Raw genomic sequence first — 15,774 nt, 5'->3', positions numbered from 1 at the left:
TTCACTGAGCATGTTACTTCACTGTACACCTGATCGTGATCAAACTTATATCATGAACATCATTGTCAAGTTTAATTCAGAGACAGATTTATGAATAGCAACCCAATTCATTTATGATTCACTAAATTCAGTCTACCATTTTACAGAAGTGTGCGTTTAACTGTGTAATACATCATTTTTGGTTCACTCTTTCAAAAAGAAGGAAATGAAGGTGGCAGATATAAATGTGCTGTGTCAGTGAGTGACTGTGAGTTATTGTTAAAACAAAACTGTGGTGAAAATATGATTTCAGACTCTTGTTGTTGTTGTAGAGTTTAATGCCATTTTTCAGCACAAGGTAGGCTATACATGGCAGCCAGAATAAATGGTGAAGGAGGAACCCGAGTAAAACCTGGAAAGAACCACCAACCCATGAGAAGCTACTGGCAACCTTTCTTATATAGTCACATTGGTCGAGCCTGAGACTTGAACCCACGCAGACAGAGGTGAGACATCGGTGATCCATAACGGTGAGCGCTTTAGACCACTGAGCTGCTGGGGGGCCCCGAGTGGCCAAGTGGTCTAAAGCGCTCTCCGTTATGGATCACAGCCATCTCACCTCTGTCTGTGTGGGTTCGAGTCAAGGATTCAGCCAATGTGGGTATGTGAGAAAGCTTGCCAGTAGCTTCTCGTGGGTCGGTGGTTCTTCTCGGGGTTTTCCCAGGTTCTTCCTCCACCATTAATACTGGCCGCCATGCATGGCCTATCGTGTGCTGAAAAATGGCGTTAAACACCACAACAACAACAACACTCAGCCACTTGGGGCTGTGAGTTTTAACATGTGGAGATTTAAATGGCAGACAGTACTGAAGTGGCAGGTAATGGCAATGATATGGATGAAACTGTAGAGAGCATTTTGTGGGGGAATTGACATTTTAAATGGCAGGGATTGTGATCTTGACTTTGTTGAAATGAAATGAGTGGATGATAACTGGTTAGTTTTTATTTTAAACTCCGATATTGTTGATGAGGAAGATACATGTGTTTTCAAGCTAACTGGACAGTTAAGAACTTCACAGCTGGTAACATTCACATACATACTGAGGTAGAAAGACAGTGATTTAAAACTGAGATGAAACTTTACTTTGTCATTTTCTTTGATCTGATATTGGATCAATATCATTGATAATGCTTAGTTACATATACATAAGCAAAACCATTATGACAATCAGGAGTGCTGGAAGACCCTCCATCATCTGCAACAAAGTCGATGCCACTTGATAAGAAGGCATTTATATGTTTTTTTATTTCTTTCTTTTAGTATGGGTGTGGCGTGATGGGTTGTTATGCCATCACTGTGAAAGGTGTGTTATGGTTGGGATGGGGTGCTCCCAGTATTTTATTTAAATTATTATAGAAGTCCCACCCAGGCTCGATTTTGGTTGCAAGTTTCAACACTTCACATTGCTTCTCCTTTGGTATGACGACTTGCTTGAAGTGTTCGTTTGCTTTCCTGGCATGGCAACACAAGATCCCCTTATTGTATACAAACTTAACTGCGCCATTCATAGTTTCTTTCTCTGTTCCTTCTGCAACATACTTATGCAACTGTGCCAGAATTGCATCTTTCTGCTGCAGCTTCCTCAATTCGTCTGGAAATATGTTACTGACCACTGTTGACATAACTTCTGTTGGCATTGGTTTCATCTGTCAACTCTTGGACCTTGTTTCCACAGCACTCACCAGTGTCGGTGTGCAGGTTTCAAGGTTCGGTTGTGGCAACACATTTCGACATCCCAGTATGACATCACGTGATAGTCTATCAAAGCACGCAGCTTCAATTTTCCCCTTCACTTATGGTGAATCGAGGTCAATAAAAGCCACTGGCAATGAGTCATGCGTGCTTTCGCGTATTGGACTTCAATTATCTCCCTTGTGTAGTCCTTAGGCTTAACATTACTTCTTGTTGACAAAGGTGGGAACGCTACTATCAGTGTTGTACAATAGGGTGGCACCTTCTCCATTGACATTTGCAGACATGAGGTTTGCTGGTTTACAGATTGCCTCCATCGTAAGCCTAGACCACTTTTCACATAGAAGAAAAATGGTTTTCGCACAAAATGTTCACTTCATGACCAGGTACCTCAGACCTGCCAACTCTTACGATTTTGTCGTAAGTCTTATGAATATTACCCTTAAAATACCTACTTACGGAGGGGCCCCAAGTGGCTGAGTGGTCTTAAGCGTTCTCCGTTACGGATCACTGCCATCTCACCTCTGTCTGCATGAGTTCAAGTCTTGGATTCGGCCAATGTGGGTATGTGACAAAGCTTGTCAGTAGCTTCTCATGGGTTGGTGGTTCTTTCCTGGGTTCTTCCTCCACCATTAATACTGGCTGCCATGTATAGCCTATTGTGTACTCAAAAATGCGTTAAACCCTACAACAACAATGTACTTACGGCATACTAGCAAAAACTACAGAAAACGATCGTTGACAAAAAATCCCGATAATTGGTTCTTCCGTGTTTTATTTGGATCCGAATTTGATCTTAGAATTAGTAAAATTATTCAGGGAACCAGACTAAGTTTATAACAGCACCCCAGATGCTTTAAACTGCACCTATTTGTTAATGCAAAGCATCTGCATGATCAGACTATTGATTATAGAATATTTTTTAATGGAGTCCAGAAAGCGATGCATGTTTAAGACGAAAGGGACAATAAGCTTCTAGAAAAGTGTTAACAATCAACACAGAAGGATAAAAAGGAGTATTCAGATTCTTGTGAATAAAAGCAGGAAAGGACACATTTACGTTTATTGAACATCACATGCCAATTTGAGTATGTCTCGTGGCGGGAGATATGATTGCAGTCGTCATGTGAAATGGAAAAGAATTTCCAAGAATTGTGTCAGTTTGAGAGAAAACAACAAGCCATTGAGCTGCATAGGGTTTGGAACTAGAGTTTGTGCAACTGTACTAGTGGTAAATAAAGTCTACACGTACTTTACAAACTTTTCAGTTGAACATCGAGGTGTCAAACTTTTAATTACGTTTTCCAGCTTTACAATAGCAGTTATTGATATTTTCTTACACCTTATGGAAAAGTGGTCAATTTTACAGAAAAAAAAGCAACTGCCTTACTGAGATGGACTTATCGGGGTTGGTAGGTCTGAGATACCTTCACCATGTTTATGATTGATGTACATGTTTTAGAAGAAAGAAGTCTTGTAATTGGCAATCAAAATGTCAGAGTTTTTTGTCACTGGATCAAGAAAAATTCTTTTTACATAATGACAATTCTTGACCACATGTCTTTGACCAAAGTTTGTAGAGGTCTTTTACTCATGGTATGGAAGTTTTTAGTTCAGAACATCAAAGATCAAGGTTATTGTGACTCAAAGAGTTACTGGGTTTAGCAGGATGACCTTTGTTCTACAGTGAGTTCCTTAACCAAATAATGAAGGGTCAGATTGATATGGGGTTCTCACTAGAAGACTTCCTGTGAGAAAATAGTGCTGATCTTGCATCCATTGCGGCCCCAGTTATGGCCATCTTGAAAATACTGTTATTGCTTCTCCTTCTTAATGGATGGGCATATTGACATTTGAGGGGCTTTTATACTGTAAGGTTTTATGATGATTAATAATATTTAGTCCTATAACTGAAGATTTTATTTCAGGAAATGGAATTGTGGCTGGAGAAATAAAATCCCTGCATAGTAAACTACCTCAGTAACATGAAATATTGTGACAAACTTTTAATTTTGTTTAATCTGTCACTCTAGTTTCATAGAACATATTGAAATATTGTCAGATTTGATTCAAGATTAACTCATGAACCACATTTACCCTACTTCTGAGCTTTGTACCGTGAACATCATTAAAAAAAAGTAGACAGATGTAGCTCTACAACAATACCAGATAATGAAAACTTTGAAATTGCATTTCAAAATATGGATCTAATTTTCGAGACCTGAAATATTTGGGCCAAAAATTACTGGTTTTTAGAACCAGAGAATGTGTTTGGAATTGAAACTTTTTTGGACTGAGATCAAAAGCAGACTGTTCTGAACAGAACACTGATGGGTAAATCTTTGCAAAAATTATGAAAAGTTTGAGATTTGGAGTAAAAAGTGGTCGGGACATGAAAATCATGGTTCTAGTATGCACCCGCCCTGAAATTTGTACCATTCTGCACCTGCGTTTGCATATTAGCCATTTGAAAATGATGTCTTTAATACACTTAGGCATCTGGCTAAATGGAAATCACGCAGAAGCATACATATTTGGATGTTTTCAGAAGTAACCCCAAAAATGCATTTCCTACCCCCATTTCAGGCAAAAATGAAAAGAATCTCCAGGGGTTATTGATTTAACAGTAATCGCCTCCCTTAGTACAGACTGATAGAAGTTAACAACTGAGATGACAAAGTTAGTTCAACATACTTCAACAAGCATCACAGTACAGTATAAAATATTTTGAGGTCAAATGTCATTTTCTAAATTGTCATGCATCTTACCTATTATTAATATTATTTAGCTTCTTTTCACTCGTGCCATTATTTCTCTGTCTTTTAGACTGAGTCTTGAAGTAATCATTAAGAATTCTTGTCTGCAGATTGAAGTCTTGCACTTAATAGTTTATGGATTGCTAGATCACTCTGGCACTTGGAAAGAACTTCTTCCCTGTGCTATATTTAGCATACAAATTCCAGGTTTATTTCAGTGCTATATTTAGCATCCAGATGTAAAGTTTATCAGATTGTACTAATGTGGTACAGTACTGGTTTGGTTGCTGTTTTTCACTGAAATTTATGAAATCAGTCAAATAATTTCTTCTGTGAACATTTTCAGAAAAAGATTATCTGATGAACTTCATAAATTGATTTGGGAACATGCACAAAATGCATATATGATGAGAAGTACTGATTTGACATGTATTGACAAAACTTCAGAACACAGTAGTGCGTTGATATGGAAACTAACTTTAAAATCCTTCATGAGTACACTTTTGCTTTACATGATGTCACGAAGTCATTTTTGACTCCATGAGGCATTATTATACTTTTTACATGTAAACAGTTATGACATGGATATACTAACCTAAATAACACCGTAGTCATGTGATAATTTGCAGTAGGTCATTCCACTCATGAACTCATTCCAGGTCCATGCTTGGTAGTGAGGAGCTACAGAAGTATGACAGAGCACGAGTTTTCTTGGATGAAGATTACACTGCTGCTGATAAATTTACAGTATGTATACACAACTTAATCCTTATAGATAGTTAAACCTGCCAGAAAGGCCAGCACTGTTAAGCAATTACATGGCTTAAAAGGCAACATGTTATCAAGCAACCATCCATCTGTCTTTCCACCCTGAGAAGCTTGTTCGAGAGATTGTGCAAGCATCACTCAGTGTCAATGAGTCAAATTTGGCTAATATATTTATATGTATATATAGATGACCTGATTCAATTTTCAGGCTGTGACAGAATTATTTGTTCCATTTTTATATGCTAGCAAAATGGCAGGATAGTACATTACAATGTCCATCCATGTGCTATCGATTTCATTTCTGCACAGTAGCTTAAATTGTCTGCAATCTGTAGTTATAAAACTTTGTGGATAGCCTGCCCTTGGGGGAAGGAAGAATCTCAGTATTGACACCATGGTCAAAAGTTCAAAAGTGAAGGTAATTGTAACTGAAATAAAATTTAAAGTAGATTTTGCCCAATAATTTCAGTTCTTCCCCCATCTCTAGTTAAAAAAACTTTTTGGGATAGCTTGCACTCTGTGTAAGTAATCTCGGTATTGATTTCATAGTCAAAAGTTCAAAGGTCAAGGAAGGAGCCTTTTGATTTAGGGGATCAAAATTTAAATTGTCAAGGACATTAAAAAAAAAAACATTTGGCTTCCGCATACAAATTTGTATTATTGGAGGACTACAGGTTAACTTTCATGATTTTTCATTTTGCCACACTTCACATTTGAGGTGCAGAGTTTTTGTGGAGAGGATTAAGATAAAGTTTTTCAATTGTCTCTTAATGAATTTTGATTGAGTTGTCAGCTTTGTATGGACAATAGTTCTACACTCCCTGCTTTTTTCACTCTTGACAGAGTTGAGGTAGTGTGGATAAAATTGGCATGATCTACTCATTATGACGCCAGGAAGCATGTGCTAAAGAGTTACAGGAAGAGAGAGAATAATATGGTGCTGAGTAAACTGCATTTGTTGCCCTTATTATTTATCAAACAGTTTTTATTTGCCAAATCAAATTTGGAAAACTAATGTAAAGCCACTCATGCGTGAGCTTTATTAATATGATATATTGCATGATGCATCCACATGTCATATTCATGAAAGCAGTTTTTTTGTGCGCATACACACACACACAAAATGGGGATATATGACTTTTACCATCAAAATGCGGACATTTTTATTTCAACAAATTATGAACAATAAAGATCTATTTTACTATGCTTTTGATATATACAGTCATTTCTAATGATTTGTTTTTGATTTCCAAGAAACACTGTATGAGAAACTTTACCATTGGAATGTGGAAACATACATATAGATAGTGTTAGAAATTATACAATCAAATAGGGGACATCCAGTAAGTATGTATTTTTTATTCTAAATAGAAATCAATTCAATCAAAATACTGTGGTAATCTCACCTCATGCACTTAGTTCCCATCCATATTAACAAACTAAATTTAAAATTATCATGTTGAATTTTTATATAATGTTTGTTGTATATATAAGTAAAAATGTAGTTTGAAGAAGTTGAACTGTCAGAGTTGTGTGAAAATACAGAGAATGTGTTCCTATTTCTAAAATAAAATGAAGATTGCATGCCAACCTTCAGTTAAAATAATTTATTGGCAAGAAAATGGTTTAAAATTTAAAATGTTCCACAAAATAACGCATTTTTAAATTTGGTCTACAAAAATTTGCCACTTTAATGCAATCCCCTTCATTAATAAGCCAATGCATGATAAGATCTCTTCAATATAAAACACACCAAAAATGTATTTTGTATGATGGCATGGTTTAGTTTTAGTGAGCTCAGATCAGAGCCACATAAGTGTTACTGGAGTCAAATAGTCAATATTAAAATCTAATTTTGTGGATTGATTGTGTGCAGTATACATGACAGAGACTGGTAAATCGTACAATGGAATGATTGGGAAGGGACTGTTCCATTATCTGGAGATGTCTTTTGTTTTTACCATGATGGTAAATATGGTGTATAACTACAAGAGAAATGAGGCTTAAAATCATGATTTGACTGACTTAAGGTAGTGTAGGAAAAATAGTTCCTGGTATTTAGTGTTGTGATTTGTATTTTATGGTAGTTAAGTACCTTGGCTACATTACAGAAATGTAATAAGGAGAAACAATGCAGTTGTGAGGTAGGCAGGCAATTGTGAAGTGGTCATGCATTAATTAGAGGAAAATTATTGTAGTTTGTTTCATTCGTTCACTAAAGAGATCTCTTGTATATAACATTATTGATGTTCTGCCTTTTGCTTAATGAAGTCAGTTGTGAATTTAATGTTGCATTTGTGGTCATTGATTGATTAGAGAAAAATTTATGACTGTTATCATTGGGTCCTTAGAAATAGGGGAAAACAAGGGACGTACGGCCAGAAACAAATGAAACTAGCAAGAAGGAAGAAAGAAGGAACGATGCTGAGAGAGAGAATATAAAATGGTACTGACTGAATGAGGAAAGAAGGAGAAATATTTGATAATTTGCCTCCGAGTTGAACAAAATTTATCTGATTGCTTTGTTTCACATTTTTTTTTACTTCAGCCAGCATGCACATTTATGATACATCGAGAAACACTAAACATGAGTATGAAAACTTTGTATTTTTAGCGTTGTGACTGGTGCCATGTACAAGTATTTACAAAAGTTCTTTATATTTCCTATTGGCTTAAGCTTAACTTGTCGGATTTAACTCCAATTCATTTAATTGGAGGAAAGAAATGGTATTATGTTTAGGTTGTCATGTAGACTGTTTGTTATTATGCTTCTAACCACATTTGAATGACCTAAAATCTATGTTGATATTTTCTGGTGTATTTCTTATTCAAATGTGCTGGGCTCAGAGTTAAATAGGAGATAAAATATACAAGTACAAATGAATTGCTAGAATCTCCCGCCCATTGTAAAAACCATGTATAATATCTGCATGAAACCTTTTATTCAGTTTTCTTGTATTCCCAATCTAATTTGGCGAAATGTGTTATGAATGTTGGACTACCCATTAATAAACATGTATATCGATATTGCTCTGTGTTAAAATAGAAAATATATACTGTAGTATCATTCATTTTCGTTGGGCTCAATTTTTGTGGTTTAGTAAAATAAGGCATTTTCTTGGGTACTTAAATTCGTGGTTTTGCCTGTCAAAGTTTGCATGTTAGTAGGTATTTAATTTCATGGTTTAATCTCTACAAATACCCCCAAAAAGAATAAAACTATGCTGACGCAAACGGCGATCACATTAATGTTTAAAACAAAACTACCACCAGTATGACCACAAATCAAAGCCCTGCCAAGTTCAATAATTACACTGTGTTTTTGACCAAGCGAATCACATGAATCGAAGCTAACACAGCCAACAACTCTATGAGCACAAATAAAACAAGTGTCAAGATTAATCACTTTCGCCATGTTTTTGTTTGAGTGCTCAACATCAAAGGAAGCAGACACAGCCAAGAACACTAGGCCAGTCAGTTAGTAAAATTACATATGAATAATCTCTTACTTAAACCACTGTCCATCAGGTTGCACCATCAGTACTTTCTGATGATCATGGTGTTAACACAGTGGCTTAAGAGTGGTAAAATTCAACTTAGACCCCCCCATGGTTCCTGGACTTTCTAACCTATCAGCAGCTGAAAACACGGCGCAAGCGCTTGCTTACCAGGCAGCTAATGACACAGTAGAACCCCTGCTTCAGTCACTGTCCCGGAAAAGAAAGCAAGGAGAGTACAACAGTTATAACGAGGAAATCCGGGCAAAGATAGCCAGATACTCCATCGATAATGGTGTTGCCAAGGCAGCCCGCAAATTCACTAGCGATCTGAGTTGTACAGTCAGTGAGACCACTGTATGGAGTATGCAGGACCAATACATAAGTTAAGAAAGCGTGATGGGCAAGAACTTTCTAATTTACCCGAATCACCCTGGGGCAATCCTTTGATGCTAGGAAGCATGCTTGATGTGGCGATACAAGATTGGATCAAGAAAGTTAGAATTAATGGAGGAGTGATCAATATTAGGATTGTAATGGCTGGGGCAGAGGCTGTGATCACCAAGGATGCTCACAGCCAGAGGGCACGTTAATGGTGGACACATCAGCATCACTAAGCATTGGGTGAGGTCGCTACTTTACCGTATGGGATTTGTTAAGCGGAAAGGAACGAAAAGCATAAAACAGCTGCGCCATGATTTTGAAGACATTAAGAAAAAGTTCTTTGAGAAAGTTAACACTAGTGAAACAGCACAATATTCCAGACTGTCTTATAATAAATTAGGAACAGACTGGGTGCCAGGTGGCGACTGGATGATGGAAGCCCAAGGATCTAAGCAAGTATCAGTTTCCGCACTTGATGACAAGAGGCAGATTACGATTTTACCCGCAGTAGCAAATTCTGAACTCTCCTGCCCCCACAAGTCATTTACAAAGGGAAGAATAACAGATGCCTGCCTAAGGGTGTAGTTTTCCATGATCACTGGGATGTGACTCAAACAGACTCACTCTGGAGTAAACGAAGAATATATGATGTGTTATGTGGATAATGTCATTCCACATGTGAACAAAACACATGACTGGCTGCCCATTGTGCAATGCAATCAGCAAGCAGTGGCAATATTTGATGTGTTTAGAGTCCACCAAAGTGTGAAGATGCTAACTAAATTGAAAGACAGTGGAATCACTCCTTTCTTTGTGCCTGCCTCTTGTACAGATCAACATCAGCCACTAGACTTGACAGTAAATAAAGAGTACAAAGAAGAATTAATGTCACACTTCCATGAGTGGTATGCTAAACAGGTCATGGACGCAACTACAGAAAAAGATGTTACTGGTGACAATCAGTGCACAGTATTAGTAAACCTTGCAACCTAATTAATCAAGCCAATTTATGCTGAATGGATAATTGCAGCTCATGCAACAATGAATGAAAGATTGGACCTAATTATCAGTGGTTTTGAGAAAGCTGGACTTGTTTTATTCAGTAATTTGGGGATTATTTACCTGAGAAGCATTTGTGAGTACCATGAGACTTGATTAATATGATGTCGATACAGTGGCTTTGTCCAAAAATCTGTTAAGTGTGAGCTTAATACTCTGCTGTAATTAGTGTATATACATAGTGTTTCATTAATAATATCGTTTCAAGAAATAGTTGTAGTATTTTACAGGATTGTTGTTCTTTTTGGATTAAAAATGCATGGATAAAATGAAATGTGCTTGCAGAAGGATTTAATGTTTCAACAACAGTTGTACTCGAATGAAGGATTGACTTGAATAAGTATTAAATTTAATTTTTATATACTGTTATTTTGTATTATTTTTTCTTTCATTTTCAGTATGACTATTGTTTGAATACCTTATAATTTTTCTCTGTTTCCCTCTATCCTTACTTACCTCACATACTGATTTAAGGCAGTGAGTATAAAATTACAGCAATCGGATACCTTATCGAATGTGTGCATTGAAACAATATAAAACGATTTATAATTCTTGTTTCAAAAGGCGAAATGTGTTATGAACATTGGACTACCCAGATTACAGTATGGACCTTGATTTATCAAATACTAGTAGCAGTGTTAATCTCTAGGAATGAAACACTGTTTGAAAACTGGGGGGGGGGGTCATCATCCTACATGGCTCACTTTCTGTTGAGGATTTAAATTCGTGCATTGAAAATTGATGATACTACAGTATATTTGTTTATGTTTACATAAATGATTTAAATCCTGTTAGCTCTACTTGATGCCATCTTCAGTGAGTAATTTGGAAGCAAAGTGCACAAGCCAACAGCACAACAATGTGAATTTTTAACGTGTAAATGGGACGCAGTTTGCTGACTGATACACACTAGGTTTTGAGTCGGGTGGGACATGTGTATTGTTGTGTATTGCATGATGTGAAAAATACCAACAAAATGGGGACATGCTCAGATGCACTTATTTTAAGGTTTATATCATTAAATAAGGTCTTGGCATTCCATTTAAGCAGACACTACAAACCAGGGATGACCCTGTTTCTTTCTGTTGGTGTGTATTCACACTGATGTCCCCATTTCATGCCTTTTACAAACGCGCACATGCACACACACACACATGTGCACACACACACACACGCATACACAGTTAAGTATGTGAAAATGGCAGACCCAGACTAGTAAGGTATACATGTGTTGTATTCGCACTGACACATGAGATTACTATCTTTGTTATGGTCAGAGTTAAACTTATGCATAACATATTCTGAAATGCAGGTGTTGAATAGACCTGCATTCATTTAAACTTAGATTTCATCCATTTCGTGCAACTATGGTGAAAAATTGATATCCTAGACCAACCTTTTTGACACCATGGGCCACTGAAAAATGTTTTTCTTGAAGCCGAGGGTCTAAGCAGAAAACTGAAAAGCAATGACTATATAGCTGCTCAAGCTATGGCGGGCCATTTAAAATGATCTCGCGGGCCGCGGGTTGGACAGCACTGTCTTAGACAATATCTATCTCTTCTAGGATATTATTCCTAGAGTTTGGAGATATTACCAGTATATATCAGTTGAGCATGGTATTTTTTCCAGTGGTACATACCATGGTACTTTTTCACTGTACTGGTACTTCAGTAGCCTGTCAGAAAGGAATGTCCTAGGAAGCTTGTTATAAATTTGATGGTATTGAAAGAATGTTTCTTTTTTCATGACAAATAATTTCAAAACTTATTAATGTTTTTACAAAATAATTATATTTGTCACAAATAATTTTTTCAATATTACAAATATATTTATGCTTCTTTGATCACATATTTTACATGTGTCACATATGACATCATCATGGCCAAACCGGATGTTGTGATAGATGTTTGAGTGAAATCTAACTTTTGGAAAAATTTAGATGTAAAAAACGAAATTTATATATACTTTTTTAGTTATTAACTAGCATATGTTAATGTGTTAAATATATGTATTCTTTTGTAAGACCGAGAATCATCCAAAGAGTTTCAGAAGAGTGGTTGTTTTCTTTTTGACCTTTACATAATTTCTCTAACCCATTAAACAATGTCTCATTTGTTGGCATTCCCTGCCTATTATATCGTTAGTTTAGCTGGTAAATTGGATGCTTCAAATTCAATACTGCACTTCCTATATTTTTATTTTAGTTATAGTTCTTAAAGTACATGCATAGTTGATTGCTGAAATCCATGTTCCGACAGTGGATCTTAATCCTTTCTTATCATAGACTAAATATCTATTTGGCATTGTGGATTCTCCACATCTTTACCGCTCCGGTGGCCTAGTGGTTAGAGTGCTTGCCTTGGATGTGGGAGATAGCTAGTTTGGACCCCAGTCAAGTCATACCAAAGACTTATAAAAATGGTACTAACAGCTGCCTTGCTTAGTGCTCAGCACTAAGAGGTTAGTGCTAGGACTGGTTGGCTTGGTGTCAGAATAATGTGACTGGTTGGGATATGAAGCTATATGCCTGTGGCATGATGTCCAATGGCTGGACATTACTATAATCTGTTGTACTGTACAAATCGATATGACTGAAAAATTGTTAAAGCTACATTAAAAATCCAAATCACACAGACACACTCTCAACATCATGGTGCAGAGTTAATGGATTAAGTTTCATTGCCACATCTAGAATATCTGAGCAGTACAGTCATTTATAGTGAATGTTAGCTTGCCAACTCTAAACACTGGCAAACTCACTTTTATAAATTTTGTAAATCCCTGCATTACTTTTGTTGTTTTTATGTAAGAAGAATGGTACAGTAGTCACTCAATCCAATTGCAGTAAGATGAACTTTGCATTTTCTTGATTGCTAGTCAACATTTTGAATTCTTGATTGAAATATTATATGTATTCCAGTTTATGTGACATATAGTTGACCTGTAAATGGAGCCAATAAGAAAGGACTTTTGTGGAGAAATTTTTGTCCAAACAGACTTGGTTTTATTCAGCTCTAGATCTTGCCATTGTTTTGCTAGCAGTCAGATGGGTGATGGACATTAGACCTTAAAATCCATAAGGCTCTCAGTGGGCCTGTAAATTTTATGATGCTCATACCTTTGACAGTGATACTGTAGGTCACTGGTTCATAGGTATTGGCATATGCTAGGATTTGAGTGACATAACGGTGATGCATTAATTGGAACAAGAAAGGAAGCAAATCCTGCATATTTTCACTGTGCATTAATGTGACTAATTCTGTTACCTTTTCCAGATACTTTGCAGGGTTGACATAAATAATGTGTGACCTTGTTTGCAGAAACTCCTTTACAATAAATGTAAGACTGTGTAATTGTTTTCTTAGGTTGAGATTTGTTCAGGTACTTTAGGTAAGATAATTTGTGAAATGTGGACAAATGAAATCTAAATGTTTGCATTGGAAAATGAAATTAGCCACAGATCATTGAAACATACTATTTTGGTTTCATCAGATTGGATATTGCATTTGGGTAATTACAACTTGCATTATAATCAAGACTGCTCCAGTGGCCTAGTGGTTAGAGCGTCTACCTCTGATGCAGGAGGTCACGGGTTTGAGCCCTGGTTGAGTCATACCAGAGACTGATAAAAATGGTACTGACAGCTGCCTCACTAGGTGCTTAGCATTAAGAAATTAGTGTTAGGACTGGTTGGCCTGGTGTCAGAAAAATGTGACTGGGTGGGACATTATGCTACATGTCTGTATCATGATGCCCCAGTGCTAGACATCACTACCAACTGTCACACTGCAGACATCAAGGTGATATGACTGAAACATTGTTAAAGCTATGTTAAAAAACCCAAATCACACACACACACACACACACATCAAAATGGTGAAATCACTAATAGCATGAATGGAATGATGGAATGACTCTTGCGCTGTCAAGACATCTTTGCCCACTGAACTTAGACACAAAGACACAGTGATCACATTCAAGAGGGCTCTCAAAACTCACTTATTTTGACTGCAAGAACAAACTTAAAGACCTAATAATGTTTCCTACCTGAAATATTCTCAGCATGTTTTTTATTTTTTAATGTTTTTCTAATTTCATGGTGTTTGTTTTTGTAATAATGTTATTATATGTTTTTTATCTTATAGGTGTTGTCGAATGTTGTAAAGCGGTTAGAGCTTCTAAAGATTAGGTGCTATACAAAGTCCTCATTATTATTATTATTGTTATTATTATCTTGGACAATTTGGTTAGGTATTGAACACCATAGAATGCTATGGTGGTCCTTGAAAATAAAAGTAATATAAATTTACATTTTGCTTTAAAATTCCACCATTGATGAATTTATAAAGAAGTTGCTTAAATGTTTAAAATGTTATTGTCATTGTGAATTTATTTGTGGCAGACATAATTAATATCTTGTAAAAGTTTCATATGCTGCTGTTCAGGAGACATGTCTAAAATAAAAATACAGTCATTAAATTAATATTGTATTCTATTAGTTGTCGTTACTGGGTTTTATTATGTCACCATTATACCTACAGTGAGTTTTTTAAAATGTTTCTCATGGTCTGGTATTCAGAGCCATTTTAGATCCAACTCTGAAATGTTTTTCCCTATTTTGACTTTATTTTCAAAGTTACCATGATGTTCCTACAGCAGAGAATTGTAGTCTTCAAACCTAAAAATCGTGATGAAATTATCTATGTTGTTTACCATTTACATTTTTTTGAAAATCAGAATTCATTGGTTTGTTTTGCAGTGTATACAGTTTGGGTGTTCCCCATGATGATGGGGTTTTCAAATTTCAAATTGTAGCTTGAAGACACATAGATGCTAGATGTTCTTTGGTATTTTAAAAAGCTTTCAGTTCAAGGGACCTAGAGAAAACATTTACAAAATTTAAAAGAAATACAAATAAATGTATTTACTAAGACCTCACAATATTTTGAGAGAAATATCCAGTCAAAGATATCAATAAATGTAAAAATTGGTATGGTTTACTTACCAAAGTGGGGCCCCGAGTGGTCAAGTGGTCTAAAGCGCTCTCCGTTATGGATCACTGCCATCTCACCTCTGTCTGCATGGGTTCGAGTCTCGGATTCGGCTAATGTGGGTATGTGAGAAAGCTTGCCAGTAGCTTCTCGTGGATCGGTGGTTCTTTCCGTGGTTTTCCCGGGTTCTTCCCCCACCATTAATACTGGCTGCCATGTATAGCCTATCGTGTGCTGAAAAATGGCGTTAAACCCTACAACAACAACTTACCAAAGTACCTCAGACGTCACAGATTACAGATTTCAACCACTTCTTGTGAAAGTAAAACAGAAAATCAAAGTTTGTAAAAGCAGTATGAACAGTTAGTCAAAGTTGAACCACCCACAGGCAAATTTGAACTTGAACAGGACTGTGCCACAAGTTCTCAGTTGTCTGTGCAGGATAACAAATTGATGACATTGTTGATGATTTTGAACTTGATCAGGACTGTCCCACAAGTTCTCAGTTGTCTGTGCATGATAACAAATTGATGACATTGATGATGATTTGAACCAGAATTAATGATAAGTGTTTTTGAAACTTA

General features: G+C 36.4%; 1 protein-coding gene across 1 annotated transcript in view; it reads left to right on the top strand.

The window, feature by feature from the left end:
- Window positions 1–15,774, top strand: part of LOC149795300 (inositol polyphosphate-5-phosphatase A-like) — a 143,391-nt gene that overhangs the window by 30,610 nt on the left and 97,007 nt on the right. The window contains exon 4 of the mRNA XM_089965029.1: window positions 5,148–5,235. Coding sequence (XP_089821155.1) covers window positions 5,148–5,235 — 88 coding nt within the window. The remainder of the gene's footprint in view (window positions 1–5,147; window positions 5,236–15,774) is intronic.

Source organism: Sinohyriopsis cumingii, chromosome 7 (genome assembly GCF_028554795.1).
Source record: "Sinohyriopsis cumingii isolate HCF-2022 chromosome 7, ASM2855479v2, whole genome shotgun sequence".
Taxonomy (NCBI): domain Eukaryota; kingdom Metazoa; phylum Mollusca; class Bivalvia; order Unionida; family Unionidae; genus Sinohyriopsis; species Sinohyriopsis cumingii.
The sequence above is the reverse complement of the archived record's forward strand: the minus strand, read 5'-3'. Positions and strand labels throughout refer to the sequence as shown.